This window comes from Pectinophora gossypiella, chromosome 15 (genome assembly GCF_024362695.1).
Source record: "Pectinophora gossypiella chromosome 15, ilPecGoss1.1, whole genome shotgun sequence".
In the NCBI taxonomy this organism is placed as follows: Eukaryota; Metazoa; Arthropoda; class Insecta; order Lepidoptera; family Gelechiidae; genus Pectinophora; species Pectinophora gossypiella.
The window spans coordinates 15789663-15806059 of NC_065418.1; the positions used below are offsets into that span (position 1 = coordinate 15789663).

The 16397-nt window shown below is 48.3% G+C and overlaps 1 protein-coding gene across 1 annotated transcript; it reads right to left on the reverse strand.

The window, feature by feature from the left end:
- Positions 1 to 1621: 1621 nt before the first annotated feature.
- On the reverse strand, positions 1622 to 15866 carry LOC126373491 (nascent polypeptide-associated complex subunit alpha, muscle-specific form-like). The gene is made up of 7 exons (XM_050019644.1): positions 15774 to 15866; positions 5191 to 5380; positions 2770 to 5050; positions 2623 to 2637; positions 2338 to 2571; positions 2020 to 2242; positions 1622 to 1784 (listed from the first exon to the last, which is right to left on the reverse strand). Exons 2-7 carry the CDS (start codon positions 5278 to 5280, stop codon positions 1622 to 1624), a joined length of 3006 nt encoding a protein of 1001 aa, XP_049875601.1. The 5' UTR covers positions 5281 to 5380; positions 15774 to 15866.
- Positions 15867 to 16397: the final 531 nt, after the last annotated feature.

Sequence of the window (16397 nt, forward strand, 5' to 3'; positions counted from 1 at the left end):
TTTGTCGTTTAATTTGTCCATAATATTGAAGAGTACTTTTGGTTCTGACATTGACATACGTTCACTGAAAATATGATGACATAAATAGAATATTAATATTTTTTTGGTATTCAGCTAATATCCTTTTATTTGTTTCATGATTTACTTATAATGTTGAATCATACATAAGTCAATGACAGAAATTACGTTTTACAAACTGTGGTATGATATGACTAACTAAAAACAGAAATGAAAGGTCGTATTCAAAGCAAAAATTATATATTTATAGACTTCAGACTTTTGCCTAACTGATAATATTTTTTTGAGATCAGTGAATACTTTATTTATTAAGTACATAGCTTTATTGCAATAAATCGAACTAATATTACGAGAGCCGTCAAAGCTACCGGCCGGTGCGGGCGAGAAAGCGGAGCGGCAAGCTAACGAACGCACACATTACTTTGTTATATTTTGTTTGACGTCAACATAGACGCATGTAGATCATCTCGAAGGCATCATCGTTATCATTATTAATAATGTATTTTTTTGTATACATTGCGTTGCTCCGCGTCCAATGATCGTGTAAATCCTACTGTCGGTGTACAACATTTGAAACAGACATCGATAGGCGCCGCACCGCTTCCGAGCAATGCCCACAACAAGCAACTACACACGTAACTGGACAGGTGATTCCACATGACTGGACAAGAGGGTAGATTGCAAATGACGAAAAGGTACATATCCCATGAAATACCAGTTCAACTAGGTATATTGTTCAGTAAATATTCCGACCCAACTAGACGTGTAAGTAGTTGCCGCGACCCCGGCGGCCGGCCGTGGGCTCCTTCAATAAATGCATCGCTTGTAGCGCGTGACCCGCGTGCCACACCAACACTGCTGCAGCTGCACTCACACAATACATATATCCAGCATTATTGTAATGTTTGTAGACCACCAACTTGCCTGATGGAGTGTTCTGTATTCGACCAGGTTTTTAGCAAGTAGGACGGATATATACTTACGCTGATAATTTATATTGTGAGCAGTGTTAAGTATATTTAAATGTTTCGATATGGTATTTAAATGTTGATGTTCCACGCCGGGTATCTAAATAGAATCGGTCTTAGTTTACAAAGTGATCACATTTTATGAAACTAGTTTATTGCGTTAACATTTTACAACTATCACTTACAGGAGCGCATTTAGAAATATATACGTAAGTAAGTAAGTATATAAACTTTCATTTTGAACGACAAAGGCTTCTGCTAAATCGGAGCGTGGAAGTAGACATTTTCGGTGCAATTTCAAGTTACGATTTAACGAAGCGCTACACAGAGCGGGCGGCGCCGTGACGACACAGCCGCGGAGCGCCCGCCCGTCGGTCGGCACGATACACTATCGCATAAAAACCCCAATATACACCCGAACAATTCAATAAACATCAAAAAATGCAAAGGTCAACGGTGGCTAATAGGAGAGATATAAACGACACTATAAATATAATATACCTACCTAACGAACCGGGTAAATTTACATCTCAAAAATGATAACATCTCGTTTCGAGTCAATATAGAGAATATACGATTTACAAAAATTGTGTCCGCTCGACGTCGCTGTGTCGCGTGCGGCGCGCAGGCGCACGCTAGCTGCGCGCCTCGTCGGGCACGTGCGGCACGCGCGGCACGTGGGACGCGTGCGGCACGTGCGGCACGTGGTCGGGCACGTCTCGCACGTCCAGGTCCGCCGTGAACGGCCGCGCCACCGCCACGCTCACTTGCACACGCGCGCTGCTATTTGACTCTGGGCTGCACACAAACGTATGTTCGTTATATTACCGTTAATTAAAACTAGTTGAATCGCCATAAGGAGTGGATAAAGGTTGTATTTTTAAAGGAACAACTCTCCTTACTGTACTTACATTAAAAAACAATAACTAGCAGGTACACAGTGTTGGTAATTAAGGTAAAGGTGTCAGGGAAATAATCTAATCAATTGTCATACTTAAGTACTTATTTAGGAGAATATGGGCTAGAAATGTACCTGGTTTGTGATCTCGGGGACATGGCATCGTGGTTGGCGTCGCCGGCGCGGTGGCACTCGCAGCGGCACTGGTCGGGCTCCACGTAGCCCACGTGGGGCGCGGGGTCGGCGCCGGCCGCCTCGCCCGCGGCCGCGCGCGGCAGCGTCTGGATGCGCCGCGCCGCCTTGCGCCGCTCCGGCACCTCGCTGAAGTCGATCCAGTCAGGCTTGCGAACCTCGCCACCTGCCCCCGCAACGTTACTTCATTATTGCGTTCCGATATCTACACACTGGACCGATATCCATCTTCGTAAAAAATACTCGTCCACAAGAAATTACCATCGCTCCCGCTGCCGCTGCGCGTGCGCGACCGGGCGGCGGCGACGGCGACGGCTGGGGCGGGGGCGGCGGCGGCGGCGGCGGGGGCGGGGGCGGCGGAGGCGCGGCGCGGCAGGCGGATGCGCAGGCGCTCGCTGGCGGGCGGCGGCGGCGGCGCGGCGGCGGGCGGCGGCGGCAGCACGGCCGCGGGGGGCGCGGGGCGCGGGGCGGCCGAGCGGGGGCGCTCCACGCTCGCTGGCGACATAATAAAATAATAATAATATAACGTTTATTTTAGACCAGCACAAATATGTATAACAGTCCATAGATTATTAGTAGGTTAATAACAAACACACGCATCCCTATATGAGCCAATGCTGCGTAAGTGAAAAATGTGTAAATTCATTATCATATTGAGTATGCGGAACTGACCGGTGGTCTGCAGCTGCGGGCCGCGCTCGCGCACCGGCAGCATGGGCAGCGCCAGCGAACGCTCCAGCGGCAGCGTGGTGGGCACGTACGGCAGCTCCTCCTCGAACGACTCCTGCACCACCAGTCCGCGCTGCTCCGCCTCGCTGGCCCCCGCGCCCGCCCCCGGCTCCGAGCTGCCCTCCGACTCGGACGAATCCCGAGCGCCGGCCGGGGACTCCCCGCCCGGCGTGGCCGCGTCCGGCGTGTTCGCCGCGATGTGCGTGTCCCGTAGCACGGGCGCCCGCGGCTCCTCCGCCAGGCTCGGGAACGACTCCGAGATCTCGCTCGTCACGCTCGGCGTCTTCGTAATACTGAACTGCGTACTGAACACCTGCTCCGTGCTGCCGACGTGCGTCATGAACACGAGTCGCTCCTTCCGCCGGGAACGCGGCGGCTCCGGCTCGGGCTCCGGCGCCGGCCTCGGGGTCGGCGGGGTCGGCGGGGACGAGGGCGGCGCCGGCTGCGGCTCCGGCGGGGACGGCGAGCCGCGGGCCGGTGGCGGCTCAACCACAGCCTCCACGCGCGCCTGTTGCGGCCGCGTCTCTGTGATCTGCGCCGGTGGGGAACGGTCCGTCGGCGAGTGCAGCGGGATGATGATGCTGCCGTCCGGGAGCACGGTGCGTTGTACCGGCTTGGCGGGCGGCGCGACCGCCGGCGCCGACGTGCGGTCGGGCCCGCCGGCCGCCGGCCCGGGCGACGCTCGAGCGCACGGCGCCGACGCGGGCCGCACCGCCTCGCGCGGCTCGGGCTCGCCCGCAGCCTCGTCCGGGGGCGTGCGCAGCGGGATGTGAATGATGCCGTCGCGGGAGTCCTCGTAGTACTTGAGTCCCCGCAGCGGCGCTGGCGGCGGCACGGAGGGCGGCGGGCCGGGCGACGCGGCGCGTGAGCTGGGGGACGGGGACGCGGCGCTGCGGCGCGGGGTCTTGAACAGGGACAGCACCGAGCCGCGCAGCTTGCCGGCGGCAGGCGGCGGGGCGGAGCGGTCGCGGCTCTTGCTTCGCGACCGACCCTCGTTGAGGCTCTTCTTGCGACGTAGCGCGTCCGACGGCGAGTCGGGGGAGGCGATCGTCTCGCGGGACTTGAACAACGAGCAGAAGGAGGATTTCCGGCTGGGCGCGGCGGGCGCGGGGGACGGCGAGCGCGGCCGCGCCGTGCCGCCCAGCGCCAGCGATGCCGGCTTGCGGGCCGACCCGCCGGCGCCGGCGCGCTCGCTCTCCTCCTCGTCGTCGTCGTCGTCGTCCTCGTAGTCCTCGTCCGGCTTCAGTTTTATTCGTATGACATCTTTGGATTTATTTCTACTTTTGTACACTTCGGGTCGTTCGGGCTGGGAGCGATCCCGGCGCTCGCGTGACCTGGCGCGGCGCTCGTCAGCGCGCGCCCGGTTCCTCGTCTCCTTGTCACGCTTGTCGTCGGCGGCGGGCGTGACGGCCACGGCCGGCGTGACGGCCTCGGCAGGCGTGATGGCCACGCCGGGCGGCTCGGGCGCGGGCGCCGCCCGCGCCGGCGGGGCCACCTCCACCGTGGCCTCCGTCCGCACCTCGCGGCGGTCGCGCGCGTCTGGCGCCGCGGCAGGGGGCGCCACGACCGCTAATTGCGGCGCCTGCTGCTTGGCAATCTCGAGCAGCCGCTCTTCGACTGCCGCCGCGCAGATCTCCGGGTCGGTCTCTATCGGCTTGGGGCCGCAGAACGAGGTCTCGAGCAGCATCTTGTGCGGCGAGGGCGAGCGCGACACGCCCGATACGACGGAGAGACGCGACACGCGACTCGTGTGGCTCACGTGGCTCAGCGCGGACAGCGCCGAGTGCGCCGAGCACTGCGAGCCGACGCTGGAGAGGCGGCTGGTGCGGCCCGAGATGGCGAGCAGCGCCGCCTCGGAGCCCTGGCTGTCCTTGCGCGAGTGGCGGCGCGAGGCGGGCGGCGGCGGCGCGGGCGGCGCCGGCTCCAGGAACGCCAGCTCCTCGGTGGAGGAGCGCAGGTCGAGCGCGCCGTCCTCGCGGAAGCCGAGGTGCGCGGCCGCGCGCTCGTCCGCGGTGCCGGCGAACAGCGCCAGGTCGGGCGAGGAGTCGCGCGAGTCGTGGTGGCTGGAGCTGGAGGCGCGCGAGATGTCGATGCGCGGCGCGGCCGGCGTGGTGAGCCCCGGCGTGGACTGCGAGCGCTCGCGCGGCCCCGGCCCCGCCGGCGGCGGCGCGCTGCTCGGGCCCGCCGCGCTCGAGTCCTCGCGGATCTCGGGCAGCTGGAACGTCTGCTTGGTCTCCGGGCTCGACTGCAAGCAGAGTGTCGTGGTCACTGCACTACTAAAGATGCAATACGAGAGCCAACACGCCGCTCGAAAAGAATCGCACGAGGCATGCTTTCTCTATAGTGAACATAAGCGAAAGAGAGAAGAAGAGAACGGATACATACGGGCGGTCTCACCTCGTCAGACACGTCGTGGTCGAAGGAGGCGATGGGCGCGGGCCCGCGGCGCGGCCGGCGCTCGCCGCTGGCCGCCATGCGCTGTCGCCGCTAGCGCCGCATGTCCCGCCCTCCCCGGCCTCCCGGCCTCGGCTGCCTTCTCTGGTTACCGCCTCACTGCCGCCTGCACTACCTCCGCCTGCTGGCAAACCACACACTTACTAATTTACTATTAAGTAGGAATTGTTAGCATTCATTGACCCATCAACAGAATTGTCTATTCAGAAATCAGAATCATTTATTCAACGTAATTATCATGGATAAACTTGTTGAAGGTCAATGTAACATTCTTGAATTTACGTCATTTCGCAAGGTGTTATGGCTGAGGATAAGAAATGACAAGAAACTGCAACAGCAACACATCTTTTAAAAACCAATGAGGATATACATTACAAGTTATTTAATAACTAGAAGGAACACATTCAATACCAGACATTTTTATCATTTAGGTAGTCATTAATCTTATAATAAGCTTTTTTACATAAAGTAAGCTTCACATGAGCTTTAAATTTATTTTCTGACAAATTTAAAATATTATCTGGTTTTTTATTGTAAAAACTTATACATAACCCCAAAAAGATGAATTTAATTTACTTAATCTAGAATTTTGAATAGCAATTTTATTTTTATTTCTTGTATTGTAAGTAAGTATGCCTTTCACAGTTCCAATAATATAATCCACGCTACGCAAAAAGATAAAGAAAGTTCCCAGCTACGCTTACTCTACAGTTCCCTGAAGACGATGTGCCAGAGAGAGTATCTCTAAACATAGGTCCTTATTGGAAGTCTATGACTAGACTATGACGACATTCGTTGGCCCCGCTCTGACGGCCTCGGCTATATCTACTAACGTAAAGTATTTACTGTCGCGACATGATTTGTCGCCCCCGTGACTGACACTCGCACTCTTGTTTTGTATGTTCAATCGATAATACCTCTCGAAGACTTCCCGTGAACGTGAACCACGGGATAATTGCATCTACGCAAGATATATATATATATTATTAAGTATACTTTATCTTAGACGATGCCATGGTGCGTATGTAGGGGAAGGAAGCGGGGGAAACAGGCTCGGTGGGTAATCGCGAACCCGGCGATTGTATTATGTTACAAGGAGACTAAAGGATTTTACTTGCCACCATCTTAGAAATTACGCCACCACTAGAGCCAGGCGGCGACATGTGTACAGCTTTTAATGTAAGAAGTACTTAACTTAAAAAAAAAAGAATGATTTTCGACGCAACGTGTCAGAAGATCATCTAGAATGGATTCTGCAATAAAAAACCTATTTGCTTCACAGATAGCTCGCTAGTCACGTTCGCTGCTGTGATTAACATATAAATTGAAATAACATACATTACATTACATTTACATAAAGAGATAAAATAAATTGAAGATTTTTAATTAAGTTCTCTGAGTAACGTCATCCATTCTTATCGTAATGTTGTCGGGTGACATCGATTGTAATGTTTGATTTGCATCAGTGAGAGGAACTGCGATGTCTATGTTGTATGTAACAAGCGATAACTGAGGAGAATGTACATTGTGGAGTTATCGCCGCTACAGTGGTAATGTTCTGTGATTGGTTTAATCTCGCTCCGGGGGTGTCCACGACACAGCTACACGTAACCGTAGTGTTACAAGTAGGGCGCGCTGATTGAACACGTTCGCTATCCCGATAATGTATGACATAGTAAAGCCGCGACAAACTGCGACTGATTATTCCAAAGCTGCCTTTGTATAATACTCTATAAGGATATACAAGTACTACAATGTACTAGAAATACTTTCGTTTGCAAATACAAATCATATGTAAGTGTAAGGTTTTATTTATTTTCATAATATCTGTGGGACTTTTTGCCTTTTTACTGGCAACACTAATTGGTAGAGAGAGAACTTGGCAGGGCGCAAGCACTCGGAAGGCAGTCTTGTTTGGACGATCGAAGTGATCGGACGTCAAAAGCTTCTGTCAGTGCTGTAGTAATTGAGAATATAATTTATACAAGTGTACATTGTGGTTTGTTTTACTGAGATATCCTATATCTCAGAAGTGGGATCGTGAACGCAAAATTGGTAAGTACACACGTACAGTTTATTTTCTTTTATCTGTGGTGTTTAAATAATTAGAAGTTATTTCTCTTACAAATGAGTTTGGTATAATAAATATCGTGTTTGATTGCGAAGAATGTTGTTTATGAAATGTAAATAACTTAATAGCTTTTTCTTGAAGGGCCCTTGCCTCTTGGCTAGAAAATTACCAATCCACGTTAATTTTATTATCATATTATCTACCATCTTTCGTGAAACGCAGTTACCCGCCACGTGGGTTGACACGTGGTCTAATAAGATCCCGGTTACATGCCACGTGGTTTTACACGACGTTTAATAAGTAATTTATAACGTATAACTTATATGCAAGTGCAATTATAATCATCATCATCAGCCGTATGACGCCCACTGCTGGGCATAGGCCTCCCCCAAGGAGCAATTATAATAAGTTCATGTAAAAATTCTGAAATTTCTGAATGTTTCATGATAGTCTAATTTAGTATAATAGGCATGGGTTTTCCTAAAGGGGGGTAAAATTTTCACTAGATTTGCTGTAAAACGCACCGTTTTCTAGATGATTTGAATTATAGCTTTGAATTGCTACTAACGAACACAATTTCGAATGACGAGTTTCAGGAAATGGAGAAAGGAGATGGTAACATACGGAGTCTGGAAACTCCTCGGCGAAACCCATCGCGTTCCAGGCGCAGCCCTGGACGCGAAAGCGTTCAACGCAGCCACAGTCGGCGCTTGCGGGAGCGTGAACAGGCGCTAAGGCGCGAGCAAGAACGGGTTCGCCTTTTGGAGCTTGAGTTGCAACGGGAACGCGACAATGAGCTACGCCGACGCCGAAGCGAGAGGCGCGAGGCGCGCGAGGGGACGAGGGGCAGCAGTCACCGCAGTGGCCGCAGTCGCAGCCGCAGCCACAGCCGCAGCCGACGGCCCGATGCAGCCAGCGGGAGGAACCCCGCCGAACATCGTACAATAAGGTCACGTAGCCCTTCTTTCTCATCTAAAGATGTTGTTCAAATTATAAAAACTATTAAAGACATCTTCCCATCACAACCGCCAGGCCCGAGCACACAATTCTCGAACAGAGGTTTAGATAATAAAAATATTATTCCAGAATTCAATCCTTCAGAGAAAAACCAACGTATGGATATTTGGCTTAAAAAGGTGAACGAGTGTGCGAAGGTCTACGGCTGGGATGATAAGACTGTAGTGCATTTTGCTATGCAGAAGTTGTCAGGACTAGCCAAGACTTGGTACGAAAGTCTGAATACGATATTATATACTTGGGAAGAGTGGCAGGTAAAATTAATTGACGCTTTTCCGTGCGAAGAAAATTATGGGCAGATGCTCGAAGATATGCTTAGGCGTAAGAGTAGGAATAACGAACCAATTCAAAACTATTTCTATGAGAAGCTATCACTCCTTAATCAATGCGAAATCACTGGTAGGCGGGCCGTCGATTGCATTATTCACGGCATTACGGACAGGACCATGAGATCCAGCGCTCTAGCGTTGCGGTGCGACGACCCTAAGGAGTTGTTGAAGTTCTTTCTTAGCAACAACAAAGAGCTTTACGCGCAACAGTCATTTACAAAAGACAGGAACTTCAATACTACTGATGATAAGTCTGGCAATCGGATTGGTACCAAAATTAATCCTGGCCTCTATTGCTATAATTGCAAGGAGAAGGGACACCCGTATTCGAGATGCCCTAAACCTTTGATCAAATGCAGTAACTGCCACAAAGTAGGACATAAACCTGAACTATGTCAGTCCAAATCAGATGCAGGATCAATGAAGGCTGACGCAGTGGCGAAAACCATGCGTATATCAAGTACGAGACCATGTAACAAATTCATAAAGGAGGCAAGCGTAGAAGGCGTGCCACTAGAAGCATTCATTGATCTTGGAAGTGAAGTCACTCTGATTCAACATTCTAGCTTCGCAAAACTGGGGCTTTGTCATGATCACACCCCATCCACTATGAAGGGTTTTGGCAACAATCTAGTATGTTCTGTAGGCTCAGCAAAATTGAACTTATCAATTGATGGTGTGAGTGCTACTGTTTCGTGTCGGATAGTAGAAGATCGTTTCTTAGAGAAGCCTATGCTTGTCGGTCAGAGCTACACAGAGCAACCTCATATTGTCGTCTATAAGGACGTCAATAGGCTTCAGTTTATACATGTCGACACCGAAATACCTAATTATGAATTCAACGAGGATGTTGAACATCTAGAGAGAGTTAGGGTATTGGCACATTGCAAACTTTACGGGGCCGCCAGCGTTAGGGCTGGGACTGAGACTCCGCTTACTGGCAGTATAGTGGTTGACACAAAAATGGTAGGAAAACCAGGCGGACAGTACATCGTGTGTGGCGGCGTTTACGAGGTAAACAACGGTTTACTCTTCGTCACAATGACACCGTGTGCAGTACCGTGTTGTCTTCAAGAAAATTTTGTGTTTTCTCGAGCTGAATTAGTAGAAACTGTTTACAGACTCACAAACGCGGAAAATTCCTTAGCTGCCGTCACGTGTCGTGAGGTTTCTTTAATCAAACAGTTCGACGAGAGTTTAGTACGATTAGGCGAATCGGTGTCTGATGAAGATAAGGCTAAACTCATTGACTTACTACGGCGTCATGAGCAGTGTTTCGCATTCGACTTGGCAGGATTAGGTTGTACCAACGTCGCCGAAATGAAGATAGAGCTGAGCAGCCAACGCCCCGTGGTTTACAGACCGTATCGTCTCTCTCATCATGAACGGGAGAAGGTTAGGGCGATGATCGATGAGATGTTGCAGGCTGGTATTATCCGAGAATCGACATCTAGCTATGCTAGTCCGATAATCCTCGTTCGGAAGAAAGACGGTAACGTTCGGTTATGCGTAGACTACAGACTGCTGAACTCTATGACTGTGAAGGAAAGATACCCCATTCCTATAATTGAAGACGAGATAGCGAGACTATCTGGACAGGCATGGTTTATTACACTTGACTTAATGTCAGGGTATTATCAAGTACCAATTGCAGAAGAGAGTAAGCACTTGACTGCGTTTGTCACGCCGGACGGTCAGTACGAGTACAATCGTATGCCGTTCGGCTTGGCAAACGCGCCCGCCGTTTTCCAACGAATGATGAACCATGTCCTGGGACCAGTCCGGTTCAATAAAGCCACCGTATATCTGGATGACTTACTAATCTTCGGTGAGTCCTCTGCTAAATGTATGGAGCGTTTGGAGGAAGTTCTCGAGCTATTGAAGAAATCCAATCTTAAGCTAAATCTATCGAAGTGCAGTTTCCTGCAAAATAAAATAGATTACTTGGGTTATGAAATTAGTTCCGCAGGTATGCGACCTGGGTCTGCAAAAATTCAAAGCGTGTTGGATTTCCCTACACCAGAAAATGTGCATGGCGTGCGCCAATTTTTGGGCCTCGTAAGCTACTTCAGGAAGTTTATTCAGTCGTTTGCTCAATTAGCTCATCCGCTCACGAAATTACTCAAAAAGAGCGCCATATGGGAGTGGACAAATGAGCAGGAGGATTCGTTTAAAACTCTAAAGGCTAAGCTGGTGGATAGGCCAGTTCTGGCTCTGTATGACCCTACAGCGGAGACCGAGCTCCACACAGACGCGAGCCGGTTAGGTGTCGGAGGAATATTACTACAACGCCCGAAGGGGACTACGGGGCCTCTCCACCCCGTAGCCTATTATAGCCGCCAGACGACCCCTGAGGAAAAGAACTTCCACTCGTATGAATTGGAGACGCTAGCGGTTATATGCTCCCTCAGAAAATTCAGAGTATATCTCTTAGGCTTACCCTTTAAAGTGGTCACTGACTGCAGTGCGTTACGTTCAACATTTGAAAAGCGCGATCTTATCCCTAGGATTGCCCGTTGGTGGATCGCGCTGCAGGAGTTCGAATGCTCCATTGAGTATAGGGCAGGCATAAGGATGGGTCACGTGGATGCTCTTTCCAGAAATCCAATTTGCGATGAGGGAATTTCGGATCCCGTCGAATATCCCACTGTACTAGTGATATCCGACGAGGATTGGTTACTAACTCTACAGATGGGGGACCCTGAGTTATGTAGGATACGAAATATTATTAACAGCGATTTAGATTCGAAGGGACTTGAGTATATTAAGGAAAATTATGTCTTGAAGAACAATAGGTTATTTAGGTGCTTAGGAGGAGATAAGGAGTGTATTAGGTGGGTTGTCCCGAAGGGTGCAAGGTGGCAGTTGTGCAAGTTAAATCACGACGACATAGGCCACGTAGGTTACGAGAAAACCCTAGAACGTATAAAAAAGAATTATTGGTTCTCTAAAATGACACGGTTCGTGAAGAAATACGTTACTGCATGCATTGATTGTGCATACGCTAAGAAGACTACTAATACGCGGGAGGGGTTGCTACATCCCATAGAAAAAGTCGCGATTCCATTCCACACCTTGCACATCGACCACCTTGGCCCCTTCGTCAAATCCAAGAGAGGGTTTACACACATATTATCAGTCGTGGACTCGTTTACCAAATTCTTGTTTATTAGGCCTGTACGAAATACTAGCGCTCAAAACGTAATCAAGGTGTTACAAGATATATTCGACATCTTTAGAGCCCCAGACCGATTGGTGAGCGATCGGGGCTCCTGTTTTACTTCACATGCATTTAGAAGGTTCTGCCTAGACCGTGGTATAAAACACATATTGAATGCGGTGGCAAGCCCGAGGTCCAACGGTCAGGTGGAGCGCTACAACCGCACCATACTGGACTCTTTAACAGCGCAGAACATAAGGGACAATGAAAAAGAATGGGATAGCAAATTAGGAAGGATCCAATGGGGTTTGAACAACACCATTCAGAAAACTATAGGGAAAACACCGGCCGAGGTCATGTTCGGTACAGCGATGAATTCGGAAGTCAACCCGGCTTTAAACGAAGTTACAGAAGACACCCGGGAGGTTTCCGATCTACCATCTCTTCGCGCTGAAGTTAAACGGAGAATCGATAAGGCCCAGGACGCCCAAAAAGACTATTACGATCAAAACAGGCAACCCGCGCACCGCTATAATAAGGGTGACCTAATTAAAATAACTAAAGTTGCATTTAAAAATAACGGTCAAAGTACGAAACTAATGCCTTCTTACGAAGGCCCTTTTAGAGTCGCAAAAGTGTTAGGAAACGATCGTTACAAGGTTACTCCAATCGCGGGTTTTGCAGGAATGACAAACAAACGCAAAACTACTGTTGCTGCAGACAGAATGCGGCCTTGGATTCACATAGCCTCTTTAGGAATAGATGACGATAGTACCGGAGATGTCGGGGATGATACTGATGATGACAAAAATATTTCCGAATAATCGTTTACAAATTGTTACTAAGCATAACGGTTTTTACTCTAATTTTATAGCTTTAATCGTATTGTTTCGGGTCAAGTGTGAACAAGCAATTACGTTCATGTTTCGGACTGACACAGCACAAAATTCGTTTGGGGGTCTTATGACAGTTTCTGAAAACACAATGCAACCTTTTATTTGATATGTCTAATTGTTGTCTATGATTGTAAGGTTGTGAGGACATAATATTATGTAATAATTTAATAAATATAAGTGTCACTTTGGTCATTATTAAAAAAAAAAAAAAAATGATATTTGGTTACAGGGTTATAGGGATAATTCTAAGGTTGTACAAATGGTTATTTGGTTATTTGATTATTTGGTTATTTGGTTATTTGGTTACTTGGTTACTTGGTTACTTGGTTACTTGGTTACTTGGTTACTTGGTTACAAGGTTACAAGGTTTTAAAGTTGGTTATATTGTTATAATGATGTGATTTACAAATGGATATTCAGCTACAAGGAAAATTAGTTGATTGTTTGATTAAAATAATTTTGTGTTACGGATTATATTATATATTTGAAAATTAATAATATAATACATGTAATTATTGGTATGATAATAATATGTAATGTTAATAATTGTTTGTAATGTTAAAAATTTTACTTTTCTTTTCAACATTGTAGCTATGATTGTGGCGTTAGCTGTATAATAATGTTATAGTTATTTAATACGGGTGCTTCGTTCTGCCAAGTGTAAGGTTCCACCTGGTACATGTGTGAGGTCACACATGTTATCAGGATGGGCGAGTGTAAGGTTTTATTTATTTTCATAATATCTGTGGGACTTTTTGCCTTTTTACTGGCAACACTAATTGGTAGAGAGAGAACTTGGCAGGGCGCAAGCACTCGGAAGGCAGTCTTGTTTGGACGATCGAAGTGATCGGACGTCAAAAGCTTCTGTCAGTGCTGTAGTAATTGAGAATATAATTTATACAAGTGTACATTGTGGTTTGTTTTACTGAGATATCCTATATAAGTAATACAGGGTGTCAGTGACGTCGTAACGAAAACTGAGGGATGATACTGAGTTGATATCAAGTGAAATTTTCCGTACGTACTTGTATGGCTACCTGTACGTAACGTACTTATATGGGGTGTAAGTGACATCGTTACTAATACTGAGGGGGATGATACAGCTCATTATTCTGAGTTAATATCAAACTGTGGAATTTTGTATCGTAAAAGTATAGAGTTGATAATAATTTAAGCCGTTGGTCCCGGTTACTATTTACTGATGTACTTAAGTGAGTAATCGTTACATGAGCCATGTCAGGGGCCTTTGGCGGTTCAATCATAACCCTGATACCAGGGTTGATGAGGCTGGTATTCCATCCACCTCACAACCTACACGATAAGGAGAAGAATAATTAAAAAAGAAACGCAAAAAAAGCATGAATTTTGCGACGGAAAATTCCATTTGATACTCGTATTACTTCAGAATCATGAGGTGAATCATCCCCCTAAGTATTCGTTACGAAGTCATTAACACCTGTATTCACATTTATGTATGTGCTACTTTACGTAGATAAATAATTAATGCGCACATCAATCATTAAAATAAAGAGCTGCGTACACGCCCTTTCATTACCTACCTACAATAAATTGTTTCAGTTTTAATATCATTAAAAAATATGAAACGGGATATCTATAGGACTTCATTATTATTTTCACATGTAAAAATAATCATTTTTTGTTCGTAGCAAAATCGTTGTACTTAAACCTTTATTGAATAAAACTGTATTCCAGGTAGGTACGGATGTTATTTGGAAATGTTTCATCACGTCTCACAGAGGGATCCACTGTAATGTAGAGAACTCACGTTTAGAAAACGTAACATTTTATGACTGAACTTTAGACGATCCCCGGCGAAGGTCACACGGGATACGAGTACCAGATTAAGTGATTGAGTGATCTTGATTATTATGGTACGTTCTATTATAATTCTGTGATACGTTATATCATAAAACAGATTCTATCCAGCAGATTCTGAGTCAAAAGTTGTTTGCTTTATCGTTGTTGTCATCTCGTGTCGTGTGATATCTATACGTCGTCAGTAACGAGATCGTATTCAAGCTGATATTGCTATAGGGCATAGTGGCTGTGTCGGCTCAGAATGCACAACACAGTCTATCGGTAGGTACGTATATTGCGTTCGAATTACCGTGAAACAACAATATTTAGGGGTACACAAAACAATATTTGACCGACTTGTACTTTCCGACATTGAACTTATTCCAAGCGCATCGTCATAAAATCGTTACCTACTTCAAAGTTTTACAGAATTTGTTCAGTTTTGACTTCACGCCATAACTGAATCGGTAGTCAGTCGTCATGAACGCAAAAAAGGTGTCAAGATCATGTAACAACACAGCCGAGTCCGTTATTTACAGAGGTGTTGTATAGCAGCGGGCTGTCGTGCAGCGCGGGTGCAGAGCGCGAGTTGCGCCGCCTCTTGCTGCAGCAGTGCGGCGGCGGGCGGCGGAGCGTGCGTGACATAAAGTTTCGGCGCCGCGGCGCGGGATCCGGGTCACGGACATCAAACTTGGTGTCTCGATCGCCACCAACACGCATCCTCTACCATGGATAAACCGAAATGGAACTAATCTAAGTAGGTATGTGAAACTTAATACTTAATATGACATCCTATTTATCTTGAGAATTTTACCTAGTTTTTTTTTTGGAATGAGTTTGTCAAAGGCAACGACGCGTAACGCTATCGATCAAGATATAAAGAGAGTCTAGATAATTATAGAAAAAGGTAACAAAACACCGTAAACTTGGTAAAAAATCGAACGAGAGGTCACGCTATCGGGCGGGCGACGACATCGCGAGCGGTCGACCGCGCACGGCTCGCCGCGGTCCACGGCCGTCGCCGTCGGCCCTCCACACCTGCCTTATCTCCTCCACGTAGGCAGGGGAGGAACGCCGCCACAGTTACGACCGATTTGACTCCAAAATTTGAACATCATCCTCTAGTACGTTCCATATCACACACGTCCAGTCGTCGCGACGGCACTACTACTACGATAGTGTACGCCGCGGTGGTGACAGCCGCGTGGGCGCGGAGCACGTACCCGGACTAGGGCAGGCCGGAGTGGGGCATGGCAGGCGTCGCACGTCGGGCGCAGCGTGCGGAGCGCGGTGGCGCGGCCGGTGGCGGGGCGGCGCGCGCGAGACTGCCGCCGCCGCCCCCGCCCCGCCCCGCCGCCCCGCCGCCGCCCGGCCGCGGCCCCGAGCGCAGCCGCGCCGCGCACGCGCGCTGCCCGCTCCCGCCGACCACGGGCCATTCCCCTCCGCTGCACTTGCCGCTCCCGCCGACATGCAGCCGCGACCTCGACTCACTACCGATCGCCGCGCCGCCACTTGTTGTCCTCCGCGCTCTCCTTAAAACGACACCAACACTACCGATGACCTAGTAGCACAACACTACATTAGGCTTCTGACACCTCCATCAAATTTTACATAAATATTACATAAATCTACGTAACATGTTGTTATAGACACGTATATTTTAGTCACTTGTACCTGGGTAGGTAGGTAGGTACATTGTTGATTTATCTGTCTCATTTTGATGGATGGATTTAACTTGTCACATCGAATGATCGAATTCAAAATCTTTATTGAACTTGTTTCAAAACAACATACGTAATGGAGTGATACACATAAAAACGACTTGATCACATTTTGACATTCCATTA